This window comes from Aulonocara sp. 'chitande type north' Nkhata Bay, linkage group LG12 (genome assembly GCF_057382095.1).
Source record: "Aulonocara sp. 'chitande type north' Nkhata Bay isolate Kocher_YH1m ecotype deep benthic linkage group LG12, A_spYH_male_GT1.1, whole genome shotgun sequence".
NCBI lineage: Eukaryota > Metazoa > Chordata > Actinopteri > Cichliformes > Cichlidae > Aulonocara > Aulonocara sp. 'chitande type north' Nkhata Bay.
This window is the reverse complement of record NC_141355.1, coordinates 2,321,036-2,336,647: the sequence shown is the minus strand read 5'-3', so window position 1 is coordinate 2,336,647 and position 15,612 is coordinate 2,321,036. Positions and strand designations below refer to the sequence as shown.

The following is a 15,612-nucleotide window of genomic DNA, read 5'->3' as shown; positions in this document are numbered from 1 at the left end:
TGGGGTCCTGCATCCTGCCCGCCATACAGCAAAGCATCACATGATTCTTCACATGTATACAGTATGCATGCATACACATGTTCACAGACATATATGTAGATTTATATAAACAAGCCTTAGTTGAAAACATGAGAGAGACAAGTACAAGTACAGTGATGACATCATATTACCCCCCCCCCCCCATTTTTTTTTCTACCAAACTTGGCAAAACCCAAAAGCTCTGTTATCTGTCTCTATAACAAACCGTTTATTAAAAAGAACTTCCACTCCTGCATCTAACGCTGATTTTAGAGGAAGATACACATTTACGATATTTGCAAACATGATACAAAAGCTGTGGATCACCCGGAGGACCCCAAACTTAAGATTTTTAACCCAACTCTACATGGCACCGAGCATCAGTCCCTTTCAGATGGTGAATCTCAATGTTGACCTTTTCCAGCGGTATAGACCAGCCCACAACATGCTGACTGTCGGCTTACAGCAGAGGCAGGAACACAAGGTGTAGTCAGTGTCTGCAACAGCTGGGGTGGAGCTGAAACCAACACACACCTCAAAATGTTGCTGTGACAAACGTAACACAGGGTTTATTGTGGTTCGTGTGGTGTTCTTTGGATTTCTGTGAAAAATAGCACACGGCCTTGTCAAAGACACCTGCAAAACTACTGTGCTTGTACCCTGAGCTTTGCTATCGGTCTCAAGCAAAATCAGGGGCGATCAGAGCCTCGGCTGATCTGAGTCCTGACACTCAGAAATGCGCTCGAAAGATTAACATGATCTGACAAATCAGTCAGGGGAGTAATCACATTTCAAAAGTTCTTGTAGAACTCGACGTAATAACCATATATACCAAAAGCAGGCCTTGATCCAAATGTACACATACTGTATTTTGCCCTTATGCAGCTTTAGAAGATGCAGCATATATTTTCATTGCTATGTATATCAGTGAAGCCAGAGGAGATAAACCAGTTAAAGTGCAGGAAAGTCTTAAAAATGCAAAAGCCTGAATAATCTCTAATTTCCTGTTTCTAAATTCAGATAAAACTGTGGTTATTGTATTCACCCCTATAAATATTAGAAACACGCTGTCTAACCATGTCTTTGTGTTAAAAGAGTGTTTTTCCTTCCCACTGTCACCATGTGGTTGCTCATAGGAGGTCATCTGATTGTTCGGGTTGTCTCTATATTACTGTAGGATCTTACAGTATAAATCACCTCCAGGCCACTGATGCTGTGATTTGGTGCAAATAAAATGTCAATTTCATTGAACTGAAAATCTTCAGCTCTGCCAACTGCAGGTCGGTGTCTTTTTGTCAGTGCCATGTCTCAATCATGCATCATAGCACGTCTCTCTCTCACACACACACGCACGCATTTGGGAAAATATTCTGACGAGACTGATGAGGCAAAAGTTGAAGGTGTGTGCCCTATGACAGCGGTCCCCAACCCCCGGGCCTCGGACCCGTGAGTCGTTTGGTACCGGGCCGTGAGAATTGAGGCTCAGGTGTGAAATGTCTGGTTTTCAGGGTTTTTATCGGTTTTCAGCGTTATTTTGTTATCGTTTTTATTGTTAACTCGGTTTTCCTGGGTCTTTTCACGTGTGTTATGAATAAATCTTCTTTTTTTCGGTACAGGTACTAGTTTTATTTTGTTGTATTTATCCGCGACACCTTAAAGGCCGGTCCTTGAAAATATTGTCGGGCATAAACCGGTCCGTGGCGCAAAAAAGGTTGGAGACCGCTGCTCTATGACATCTGGCGTAAAAGTACCACAACATTTCAGAAGAGCATCATTTGCTGCCTCAGGACCTGAAGTCTTGCCGTAGTAAAAGGAACCATGAATTATTCCGTCTACCAAAGCTTTGTGAAGGAGAATCTCAGGCTTAAGCTCACTTGGGTTCTGCAGCAGGACAATGATCCAAACACAGCAGCAGGTCCACCTCTGAATGGCTTAAGAAACACAAAATGAAGACTTGGTTTTAATAAACCAAATTGGTTTATTCCCTCAGAATTCCCAATCCATAATTTTCCTCCCCTTTCTAGCATTATGATAATTGGGATGATACCTATGCCCTGTTCACTGTTCTTCCTTTGTGTCTCTCCTTCTCACCCTCTGTCGTCTCTCGGGTTCTCCCCTGGGAGGAGGCGGGTCTGGCTGGAGGCTCAGCGGGGTGGATATTTTTGGGGTCAGATGAGGTCGCCGCCACTTTGTACTCAGCCATACTATGGCTCACAGACCTTGCTATCATCATGCTGTTGTCACTTCCCACCACCTTTTTCTACATGAGCTCCTTTCACCCTTTGGATTTGAGTCCATTCCCCGACCTCCCCCAGGGGGCGCCCCTGCAGTCATCCAGAGCTCTGACTACAGGAGGACGACTCTGGTTGGTGCTCTTGGACCCGTCACTGCAGGTTGATATTTTGGTGGTTTCCTAAAAAAGCCGACACATTAGAGTGAATGCCTTTAATTTGATTTAATGAATGGCTTTTGGTCCCGGTTCATTGCCTCTTTTGTGTATTATTGGACAAAATCCATATGGGAGGTTAGAGGCATAGCTTTCACCCTCCCAGGTCTCTTCCCCTCCCCCTGTCTTTGGTCCGGCGCAGGAAGGGAGGTTGAAGGGGGAAGAAGAGAAGTGAGAGGATGGGATGACGGTAAAGAAGGACTTAGAAGGACTTATGTGTAGCAGTTGTGGAGCCGGAGGGATCCGGAAGGAGTCCAGGTCTCCTGTAGCTGTCTGTTTACTATTTACAGGAACAATAGGAGAAATCGTACGGAGAGGGGGAATATCTCTCACCTCACTGAATTGCAGTGTCAGTAAGGGATGGTCTCCCAGAGGAGTGGATTGTGAGCTGGGGGGAAGAAGAGAGGTGGAAGGAGCTCCGCCTACCCCCAAACCCAGTTCCCTCCCTTCACTCAGGTCCAAGCTCTGGCTTCACTTTTCCTGGTAATTTGTATTTCAATGTTTCAATGTTGCACAGTTTGTTCTATTTGGTTTTATTAAAGATGGAAATTCCTCCCCCCCTTTCTAGATTTCTCCCCTGCCGTCCCTTCCCCAAGAGACTCTGCAGAAGACAGCGGCGAGGGATCAGAAATACGTGAGGATTCGACATTTTCTGTAATCTGGCTGCCTCCAGCGTAGATTGAGCTGATCTGGCTTTATAGCGCTTTGTCATCCAACTTTCTGCCACTCAAAAAGCTGCGTCATCCAACATCAGCTTTCAGTTACTGCCTCTGTAAGTTCCTCCATGGGGGATAATATGATGTAATGTATACTTTATTAATCCCCATAGGAAAACTAGTCCTCTGCATTTAACCCATTCACTCAGTGAAGCAGTGGGCAGCCACCAATCCAGCACCCGGGGAGCAGTGTGTTGGGACGGTGCCTTGCTCTGGGGTACCTCAGGGTAGCCATTCAGTGGATTCAAACACCCGACCTTCCGATCATGGGGCAACCACTCTACCTACCGAGCTATCCGAGTCCTCTGTGGGGGAAGAGGGTTTAATGAACGCCGTGAGTTTTATTATTTGTTTCACCATCCCCTGGCAGGATTCAGAGTCAAAACAGCTTTGTCTATAATGAAACAGACACCAAGGAATTTAAGTTTCAAGAGAGACATGGGACACTATGTCACTGAGAGAACACCTCACCTATTCACCTTGTTGACATAAAATGAAAAGAGTGTAATGCCCTAACATTTACTTAAAAAATATTTCTGACTTTGTCATTCTTCTCTCATACAAAAGTAAATGTAGTATGTAAATATGTTTTAACCAAGCACTGAGCCATTAACCTACGACCTCAGGAACAACTCAGTGTGTTTGCATGCATGTAGACAAGGTCAAAACAGCCTATTGATATTCAAACCAAGGGTAAGAATGGGAAAGAAAAGTCACTTCAAGGACTCCGAGTATTGCATGATTGTTCAGATATGCTGGCATTTCCCCCATAACCACCCTGAGGATGTGTGAAAATATTCTCTGTGGGAAAATATCTTGTCGGTGTGGATGCTTCTAGCAGGAGATGGTGATCACAAATCTTAAATGATCTCAAACTGGTTCTTTGAACATTTAGTATTCAGATGGCATCTCATGTCTTGTCTGGGGAATGTTTCCAGCTCCTTGTTGAATCTGACCTTCAAAGAATTAAGACAGCTCTGAAGAAAAAAGGGGTCCAGGCCTGTTTTCTTACTGGTCACAGAAGGATCCTGTGCCAAACTCTAATTTCATGTTGTTGTCAGTTGTCCTTTGAAAGGAGAAAGCTTCAGTGTGCTATCCTCGCTCACAAAGTTCAGTTGTTCAGTTTGATGTTTTTGTTTTTAATTAAAAAGGTTAATGAAACTCACCTTGTCTGTATTATTATATGCTCAGGTGAGTCCTGCAAAGGTTGATTGTATGTATCAATGTATAAAATCAAATAAGAGGGCAGAAAAGTTCTCATCACAGTGTTATTTTGTATTTCATATAAAAAGACAGTTGATTAGTAGAATATTCATTATACACCTGGATAACAAGATGAAGTTACTCCATAATATGGCCTGTGTCCTGAAAAGTGCAGCTTACACTGTAAGATTTGGAAATATTGTTTGGTTTTCCTTAAATTACCATGAAATTACTACTTAACATTATTTACACCATAGAATGACTTACACTGCAATTTGTGTCTCCTTCTCTGTAAAATGCCTGAATATTATACAAGGCTAACTGAGCTCCCTCCTTTCCTATTAGTGGACGACCTTCTACTCCCTGAGCTACAGCCATCCTGCTGTTGTCCTTCTAGTCTCTCTGTTGTTCATTTCATTAACACAGAAGCAGCTGAAACCGATTTAACGACCCTTGCTGCTACTTAATGGACCAGATCAATATCCCAGAAGTTAAATTGACTTTTTCTTCTTTTTAAGTGTCAGCCAATGGAAGTTTCTATTCATGTCTTAAACGTTTATTGCTGTCTATTTTAATAAACAACTGTTCAACAAATAAATAAATTTACCGTGATCAGCCACTATGTGGAAAACAGTAGGCGGTACACATTTATTCTGTAGGATCACACAGGGAACCCGGGGCTGATTTCATGCCAAAGGGGCTTTTATGATCTTTTGTTTACCTGGACGGAGTCATGCTGTGCTGTCAGTGTCCCCTCAGCAGCACAATAGTGCAACACAAATGTTTTGTGAGACAGTCTTGCTCTCATGAGGAGGCTCCTATAAACTGCTGCTTAGAAAAAGCTTTAGTTATGTCTCTGAGAGATATTTGCTTTATCAGCTTAAAGACTGATAAGTCGACACCTACTATTATATGCATGTGGACGATCCAGCCTACACTTTGTTTTTAAGTTGTCTGGATAAATCTCGATTGGACAGAACAGGGATCTGTTTTTGTTCATCAGGTCGGCTCATCTACACTGTGGCCTAAAATATTAGGTAATGAATTGCCCAACATAATAATTTAAATAAGGGTGAATAGTGTTGTCAGTTTCTTAGCAACACACACGCGCGCACCTGCGTCATTTCCTATATAAAGGGTCAGCGCGTTCAGTTCAGCGCTCCACTCTGCGCGCTGAGTTTGCTGGGGGAACTGATCGAGCTGCAGGGAAAATGAATCAAATGTTGGAATGAGGTGCAGTTAGATTGTGTATATTGATAAGGAGAGCTTTCCGTGGACGGCGGTGGAGCTGGCGCTGTGCATGGAATAAAACACGCGGGGACATATTGCTTTGTTCAGAGCCAGATGAATACGGGCATCGGCTGTGGAAATGTTTTGTTTCGAGGTGACACATCGTGTGCGTGGCACTTGCTGAAACTGTCTGATGCGCGTTTCAAGTTTTACTTTTAAGGGGGAGTGCCGACTTGAGGTGAATTTGATCATATTCACGGTCAAACCTCGTATCTGTATGACGCTCTGTTATGTTGTAGGATGAGCGCTGACCTCGAGAGCGTTTCGCTCAACACGTCGTTGAACTCGATCGTCTTGGGCGGCCGTGGGCTCTCGACTAACGTCCGAAGGCTGCACAAAGCTCTCAATATTCTGCTCAATGACCGGGAGAGAGAGCAGTTCATCCACTGTCTCAATGTTTACCACGCCAAGCGCAACGTCTTCGACTTGGTTCAAACTCTTAAAGTGATTCTCAACACGCCAGACAAACGGCACCTCTTGCCCATGTTGCGCCTGGTCATCCCGAGGTCCGACCAGCTGCTGTTCGATCAGTACACGTCCGAGGGGCTCTATCTGAAGTCGGACCTCATCCCCAGCAACGGCATCGCAGAGGACTTTGCGGGTGAGGTAGATTCAGCTGCCAGTTCCATCCCTGAGCAGGTCCTGTCGTCGTCGGGCTGCCCGGACGGTTTAAGCGCAGCTGCTGAACTCGCTGCGTGCGTGGTCCCACCGTTCTGCGTGGGCCCCTTTGGAGATACGCGCAAAGTGACCCTCACGCGCTCCAGGAGCCACGAGGGTCTGGGCTTCAGCGTTCGAGGTGGTTCAGAGCACGGCGTAGGCATCTATGTGTCCCTAGTGGAGCCAGGCTCATCGGCTGAGAGAGAAGGACTGAGAGTCGGGGACCAGATAGTGGCCGCTAATGACATCCTGTTTGACAATGTCACTCACATAGAGGCGGTGAAGGTAGGACTTGACGCAAATGCTGGCATTTATGAGTGCGACTGTTGTGGTGTGTGCACTGCAGGTTTTGTGCAGATTCAAACCGTGTATGCTGTAGGCAGAGGAAGCACACATTACTAAGGAGGCACTGGGCCATGCACGGCTGTCCTAAAAACACACTCGTTGTTTCACTGCTGCTTTCTGTGCCAGCCCTCGGGTCCAATGCTAAACTACCTCTAGTTTAACTTTTTATTATTATTTCTTTATTTTTTAATCTTCTACACCACTTGACATCTGGCTGCAGGCTGGGAACCAACATGAACTAAAATGTAAAGTAGACCGGCTGAAGTTCTTATTTCATGATCCATACAGCAGGAATCCTTGATGATGATAATTCTGAGGGAACACTACACTGCATGTGGAGATAATGTGCTTCACCACACAATTATCTAAAATTAGATACAGTACTAACAACACTTTGTGTGATCATTCACTGAAGCCTGATCAGGCAGGCTGACAGATTTAACCCCATTACCAAAGAATACAGCAAAAGATATTAGCTATAGATTTTGATTTCAATTTGCATAGATTTTTTTTTATTAAACTAGTATGCAGTTTAGTAAAGCTTTTTAGTTTAGATCTTTTTTAAATTCAAAATATCTAAAAATATTTCTAACATCTAGTTTAGTTCAGTTTTAGATCATTTTAGCTTCAGATGGATATACCTCAGGCTTAGACCTACAAAACTGTTCGGGGTAAAAACCTTTTGGGCATGGTTGCTATAGTAAAAAAAAATGTTATGAGCTTTTTTTTTTTTTTATCAATTTTAAAAACACTTTAGCAGCCATTGGATTTTTTTGCAATCAGCTGGTTTATAATAAACAAATCTCCATGGCAGTTTTGCATAAGCAAAGTTTCTATAATAAATGCAGACAAACAAGCACCTTATTAGTTTTTTCTGTGCATGGCATTAGAACAAGTCAGGATGAAATAAGAGCAAAATGTAGCATAGAATGCGCTGGCTCATCTCTGACATCTCGAGTTGTTTCCGTCTGTTTGACATTGGACTCTTGATTACACCATCTCGGTTGCAGTCACTTATTCTGTAATGGGTTAACTGCTGGTCCAACTGACCCCAGTTTGACCAGCTCCTGCTCCTATGGATGTGGATGAAAATAATTTGTATGCTATTGAAAACTAACTTAGTGGAAAGATGGACACAAATTACACCCAGACCCAAGTGCAAACTTTACAGCAAAAACATATTAAATAAATCTTTGCAGCACTTAAAATCCATTGTACCTTTTAAAACTGTAGCTTGTAGTTGCCAGATTCTAAGATTTTGGTTCTTGCTTCACGCAGCAGAAACACATTGTGGAAGATGAAAAGATGTAGGAGGAAAGTTACTTAAGCTGAATGAACAAATATGGACTGTTAATGGACTGTTTAATTATTATGCATACATGTTTTATGCGCTGATGATGAATGATTTTATGACCTTGCAAGTTTGAATTGCACTCTACTTTCAGATATCTTCTAAAAGAAACGACTCTTTTGTGTGGAGGTAAAATGGCTCAGGCCTTGGGTAACGTGTTGTTTAACAGAAAAAAGGACACTTTTACCTGCCTGTGCAAGGGTTAGTGAATCATTTCAGCAAGGGCTGAACAGCTCAGAAGCAACGTGACCGTATACCTGGCTCACACTGGCAGAGTGTAAAAATGATTCTAAAAGGTTAATTTTGCATTATTGCAAAATACAAATATACATACCAATCAGAAATTGTCAGTAGGTGTCGTTTGAAATGTGATTTTCTTTTTTCTGTATTAGTGTGTCCTCAAATATCAGGCTTCATAGGACGGCTTGAATTTTCATAAATTACAGATACTTATTCAGTTGTATTAATTTCATGTTGGAGTTTTTAGTTTTTGAGATACTTATGTTCAAACATAGCTTCAGAGTTTAAAACGTGAGAATAACATGCTGGAATTTGGTCCATTTAAAAACACGCCTCTTGCAAACTATTTGAAATATGAAGCTAAAATTTCACAAATCGGTATGTATGGCCAAATTAAGGACATAATAATTTTATCTTGGAGTTTTCTGAATTGTTAACTAAGGCTACGTTCACACTGCAGGCGAAAGCGCACCAAATCCGACTTTACTGACCCTCTGCGACCATCTATCCGATCATGGTGTGACAGTGTGAACGGCACAAATCCGATATTTTCAAATCAGACCTGGGTCACTTTGGTATGTGGTGCTGAATACGATACAAATCTGCGACTGCTGTTTGATGGTCACGTCGCATTAAATCCGTCTTTTACGTCACTGACACAAGACAGACGCCAACTATCAGCGCCGGAGAAGACATCACGAACGCTTCCTGACCATCCGGTGAAACTGTTGGGAACAACGTTGGAGAAACGTGAACATTTTATTTGTACTGTATAATCTGCAGATTCTGACAGAAATCTGCAGCTATCCTTTGAAGCAGCGCTCCTCTAAAACAGCAATAAGGATCATTATTAGACCAAATGTAGATAACTTTATAACTTAAAGCAAAAATTGGGAAACGTAAGGTCCGAAACAAGTCTTAAGGTCCATCAGTCAAACAACACTGTTGCTCTGGGTCTAAACAGAGCGCGTTGTGTGTGACGTCTTCTTTTGCGCATGCGGCCACTTTGAGCGTTCACACTAGAGCGCGTTTGCTGTCGCATTTTATTTGTAGTGTGAAGAAGCAGACAGAAAAATCGGATTTGATCAAAAAATCTGAATTGAGCATCAAGACCTGCAGAGTGAACGTAGCCTAAAGTAGTCTAAATGTGACAGTATTTAATTCTTGATTATGTTAATATCACGGTTGCTGGATCCAATCACGAGCTGGGTCTTATGCTTGATCTAATCTTGTTGCTGTAGTGTTGAGGATGTGACTTTTTCTGACCAATGCCTGTCGTTTTTGAAGTTGATGCCACAGCCACACCCGTGATCCATGCTCCAATCACATGTACAACTGCAGATCTGTTAGCTAGAGCCAAGACTCTACACTGAACTGTCAAGATCCATTGTTTAATGGTACTTACACTGCAGTCCTGGACTCTGTTGTTCCATCGAGCTCATATTCCACTAAATTAAAACCACAAAGACTGGTTCAACTCTAGCGAAGGTTAAACCAGCCCAGAAGCACAGGAACAATTTTAAAACATTGTGGGTCACATATAAGTGCATTTGCTCCACTTTATTTTACCGACAGGTATTGTTGTCCTGGCAAAGACTCATGCAAGAAGCATGATTCATCACTGCAGACAACACATATCCCCTGCTGTAGAGTCCAGTGGCTGCATGTTTTGCTTTGTGCTTGGTGATGTAAGGCTTTGATGCAGCCACTAGGCCATGGAAGCCCATTCCACGAAGCTATTTATGCGCTGTTCTTGAGCCAAGTTTGATATTTATATGAAGTTCGGAAGTCTGTAGCAATTGATTCTGCAGAAATGATAGTGTCTATTCCCTCGGCTCTATCGGTCAGCTATCCTCTAGATGCACTCGGTAACTAACTGGATTAAATTTAGTAGCTTGGTAGATAAGGCCCATCCTCTGACCGCCTGATGTACGATATCAAGACATGCAAAACAGTCTCTTGGAGCCACATGTTAAACCCAACAGGAAGTCAGACGTTTTGAATTTAATGATAAATGGCGAAGGTTTTAAGGTTTTGTGAAACGGCATGTTCATGGCGGCACGTCACGTTTTCATCATTCGCCAAGAAACTGCTGTAACTCAAAGACACAAAGGCCTGTAATAAAATATTATGGTCAACAGTATTGAACGCTGCACTGAGGACAAGCACAGAGCGGAGTCCACTGTCAGAGGTCATAATAATATTATTGGAGTTCTGAAGCCTGATGGAGAGTCAGTCATCAGTTAGCTGTTTACAACGACTCTTTCAAAGGTTTTTCAGTTTGTCCAACAAGTAGCTAAGACAGCTGGGCCAGCTGATGGTTGTTTACTGCCAGCTTGAAGGTCTGTGCTTTGTAGGCCATTAATAGAAACAGACTGACCATATTTAAGACTGGAACATTAATTTATGGTCGGTGTAGGTTTTTTTTTTTTTTTTAATGAGACAGAGAAGACAAACACACTCCAATTATCAGTTTTCTCAATTTATTATCAAAACAGAATTTGAAATGAATTTTACATAGCACCATGGACCTGCTCTCTGTGGCTCAGAGACAAAAGACTGCTGCACCCAGGCAAACACATAATGTTAACATGATTGGTCGACATAGTTTTTTCAGACAGCTGGACGGCAACGGGGCTCCAGGTAGATGATTGATCGCGCACAAAACAAAGGCCTCTGGGGCTTAGAGTGTCTTTCTGACTAGCTTCTCAAGCGAGGACAGATGCTGGGTTTTTCTCTGTATGTATTATTGTAGGTCTACGTTACAATATAAAGCACCGTGAGGTGACTGTTGTTGTGATTTGGCGCTATATAAATAAAATTGAATAGAATTGAAAGTTGAATTGTTTATGGCTACACAAACACCAGTGTTTCTGAACAGCATGCCTACTGCTGTTGTGGTAACTTACAATTACTTTGCAGCCATGAAATTAATTTTGTTGCCGAAAGTTTGGCAATTTATACATTTATGTTAATATTTGTCCAGGACATGCAGACAACGTAAGACATGTGGAGCATGTTCTGTGCTGCCTGTGTGTCCAAAGCAATTCAGGCAGAAAACCTAACACGCATGTAAACACAGTGTGCTTTTACAGGTGCACGAGAAGATTCTGGCTCACCCTCTCTGACTTACACCACTACACATGCTTTCCTCCTCCCTGCCTCCCTTCCTTCTTTTACATAACTGTATCCTAGCCTGGAATTTCATCCTCATTAAATGAGGTATGGAGGTCAGACTCTCCAGGATGCTGTCTTGAGACATAAATGGCCTGTATTTGTATACCTAAGGACCCCAAAGCGCTTTACACTATACACAGTCATCCACCCATTCACACACACATTCACACACTGGTGATGGCAGCTACATTGTAGCCACAGCCACCCTGGGGCGCACTGACAGAGGCGAGGCTGCCGGACACTGGTGCCACCAGTTTTCAGTAGATGAGTACACAGACTCAGTCTGCGGATTTATCAGGAAATGCGTGGAAGATGACGTCCCATCCAGAACAGTTAAATCCTTCCCAAATCAAAAACCCTGGATTAACGGAGATGTTCGCGCGGCACGGAGCACCGCCTTTGCCTCCGCGAACACATCGGACTACAAACACGCACATTACCAACTCCGGAAGACGATCAAAGCAGCCAAACGTGAGTACAGGGACAGGGTGGAGCAACAGTTTGACAACCCTCGGAGTATGTGGCAGGGACTAAACACGATCACAGATGTTACGTTTCGGTGTTGTCAGTGTGTTGTTTTTGGCGTGACTGTTATGTGTTTCCTGTGTTACTTTGAAAGTCTGTGTTATCTTAGTCTTTTCAGTTTACGTTTCCCTGTCTCGTCAGTTCTGAGTTGCCCCAGCTGTGTTTCCCTCTTGTTGTCTATTTTCCTGATTGCTCCCTCTAGGTATTTAAACCCTGTGTTTCAGTGTGTCATGGTCGCGATCTCCCCCGTGTTGTAAATAGTTTGGTGTTTTGTTGTAAATAAATAGTTTGTTGTAAATAGATTTGTCGATACTTTCGTTTCGGGATTTTGGTGGTGAGCTTTAGTGGGGGTTTTTTGTGTGTGTTTTTTTTTTTCCTTTATTTTTACTTTTTTCGTGTTGCACTCCGGTTGCCTAGGCCGGGGTGTAACACAGACTTTAGAGGGAAAACCAGCACACCGCAGACCACGGCCTCTCTGTGTGAGGATCTAAACGTATTCTACGCTAGATTCGACACAGCGAACACCATGAGACCGGACAGTGTGCGCACCGCGGATGACGTCAGTGCGCACACTGTGTCTGAGGAGGATGTGCGGAAGTGCTTCAGGAAGGTGAACGCACGCAAAGCTACTGGTCCGGACGGGATTCCCGGCCGCGTCCTCAGGTCATGCGCGGCTCAGCTGGCTGGAGTGTTCACGCACATCTTCAACCTTTCCCTCTCTCTGTCTGTAGTCCCAGCCTGCTTCAAAATGGCCACCATCGTCCCTGTACCCAAATCCTCCACCATCTCCTCATTGAACGACTGGCGACCTGTAGCCCTGACCCCCATCGTAAGCAAATGCTTCGAGAAGCTGGTCAGGGACTTCATCTGCTCTGCACTACCCGACTCACTGGACCCTCTACAGTTCGCATACCGCCACAACAGGTCCACTGATGATGCCATAGCCCTGACACTACACACTGCCCTGTCACACCTGGAGAAGAGAGACACGTATGTGAGGATGCTGTTTGTAGATTACAGCTCAGCATTCAATACCATCGTTCCCTCGAAGCTGGACAGGAAACTGCAGGATCTAGGACTGAGCAGCTCCCTCTGCAGCTGGATCCTTAGCTTCCTGTCTGACAGACGCCAGGTGGTCAGACTGGGCAGCATCACCTCATCCCCCATCACACTGAACACTGGTGCTCCACAGGGGTGTGTACTGAGCCCTCTCCTGTACTCACTCTACACCTACGACTGCACAGCCACTAACAGCTCCAACATCATTGTGAAGTTTGCGGACGACACTACAGTGGTGGGTCTTATCACCAACGGTGATGAGACGGCTTACAGGGAGGAGGTCAGCGCCCTGACCCACTGGTGTCAAGACAACCATCTCACCCTCAACGTCGCAAAGACAAAGGAGTTGATAGTGGACTTCCGGAGGTGCAGAGAAGTACACACCCCCATCACCATCAACGGCGCTGCTGTGGAGAGAGTGAGCAGCTTCCGGTTCCTTGGCGTACATCTGGCTGAGGATCTTACATGGTCAGTACACACAAACAAAACAGTGAAGAAGGCGCAGCAGCGCCTCTTCTTTCTCAGGAGACTGAAAAGATTCGGCATGAGCCCCCGCATCCTCAGGACCTTCTATCGCTGTGCCATTGAGAGCATCCTCACCACCTGGTATGGCAACAGCACCGTCTACAACTGCAAAGCTCTCCAGCGAGTAGTGCGGTGCTCTGAACGGATAATTGGAGGTGAGCTTCCCTCCCTCCAAGACATCTACAGGAAGCGGTGCCTGAGGAAAGCGGGGAGGATCATCAAGGACTCCAGTCACCCCAGCCATAAACTGTTCAGACTGCTTCCATCAGGAAGGAGGTTCTGCAGCATCCGGTCCCGTACCAGCAGACTGAGAGACAGCTTCTTCCACCAGGCCATCAGACTGCTGAACACGTCATAGACACCTCAGCTTCACTACTGGAACTTTAACATTATGCACTCCACACTGTATATAAATGCCACTGTTTTGCACATATTCAACTCTGTATATTTTATATATTTTATTTATTGTTTACTCTATTTAATTTGTAAAATATGTAGACACACACACACACACACACACACACACACACATACACACACACGTAGAAAAATATTTAGTATACACATCCAGAAATGCATATACTATTATATATTGTACATATATTTATTAGTTTCAGATGTAGCCATTCTTGTATTTTGCTTGTTTACTTTATTGTATTTTGCACAACTCTGTTGCTTGTGAAGCTCGCACACAAGAATTTCACTCACATGTGCTGTACCAATGTACCTGCACATGTGATGTGACAATAAAAAAGTGATTTGATTTTTCCATTTGTGCAACATCTCTAAAATTAGAAATATCCTGTCTCAGAGTGACGCCGGAAAAACTCTCTGAGCCTGGTTCTGCTGGAGGTTTCTTCCTGTTCAAAGCGAGTTTTTCTTTCCCACTGTCACCAAAGCGCTTGCTCATAGATGATTGTTAGTTTGTTTTTCTGTTTTCTTTGCATTATTTACCTTACAATATAATGCAACTTGAGGCAACTGTTGTTGTCTCAAGTTGCATTTGGCGTTGTATAGATAAAATTGAAATTCCCCAAATTGAATTATTAGAAAGTGTGATTTATGGTTCCACAGAAGTAGCATGTTTCCTGTCCGCTCCACTCCAGGGACTGCCTGTCTGCATGCAGCAGCTCTGTGCTCAGCTCAACAGCACTGAGACGGCACATTTAAGGGTTTTTAATGATATTCTTTGTCACGATCCTGGGTCTTTTGACCCAGCGTTTTAGTTTATTTTGATGTTTATGGTTTGTTTAAGTTCATTAGCTTATCTAAGTTCATTTGCTTGTTAGTCCCCCTTGTGTTTTCAACCCCTGTTAAGTCTCCCTCGCCCTTCATGTGTTTCATGTTTGTGTCTCATTATGTTTCCTGTTTTATTTTGAAGAGGTCCTGTGTTGCTATGTTCATTGTGTTCAGTTTTACTCTCCCCTTGTGATGTCATTATGTTCATGTGCGTCAGCTGTTTCGCCATGTGTTCCCACTTCCCTCATTTTCCTCCTGTGTGTATTTAGCCCGTGTGTTTCCACTCATTCCTTATCAGGTCGTCTGCTCATCCACTTCAGGTTTCCATGTCAGTTCACCATGTTTAAGGTTTTTTCATGTTTTAGTTCCCCCAGTTTAGGTTATTGTTTAGTTTCACCCATGAACTAAAACTGCTCGTTTTCTGTTAATCCATGTCATGTTTCACATTCTGTTTTTGGTCTGCATTTGAGTGCAACACATACAGTCTGCGTCTGCCAGACTGTGACATTCTTTTAACTCTAGATTGTGGCAGCCCTGCTGCCCTCTTGTTGTTGGACCTGACAGCAGCCTTTGATGGTCGATCATGATATCCTGCTTTCATGGCTGGAATCATATGCTGGCCTAAAAGGGTCTGCTCTTCAGTGTTTTCAGTCCTACTTATCTGGAAAAACCTTTTATGTCAACATGTGCCCCTACAGCTCCAAAATAGCCCCTCTTAATTATGGTGTACCTCAAGGCTCTCTTTTAGGTCCTGCCTTATTTGCACTGTATATGTTGCCACTGGGGTCTATTTTCTCACGGTAAAAAATTTTCATTTCACT

At 43.6% G+C, this 15,612-nt stretch overlaps 1 protein-coding gene across 2 annotated transcripts in view; it reads left to right on the top strand.

The window, feature by feature from the left end:
- The first annotated feature begins 5,543 nt into the window (after positions 1 to 5,543).
- Positions 5,544 to 15,612, top strand: part of LOC147316645 (whirlin-like) — a 70,945-nt gene continuing 60,876 nt past the window's right edge. For both annotated transcript variants that reach the window (XM_086313188.1, XM_086313187.1), the window contains exon 1: positions 5,544 to 6,615. In XM_086313188.1, coding sequence (XP_086169314.1) covers positions 5,914 to 6,615 — 702 coding nt within the window. In that variant the 5' untranslated portion in view covers positions 5,544 to 5,913. The remainder of the gene's footprint in view (positions 6,616 to 15,612) is intronic.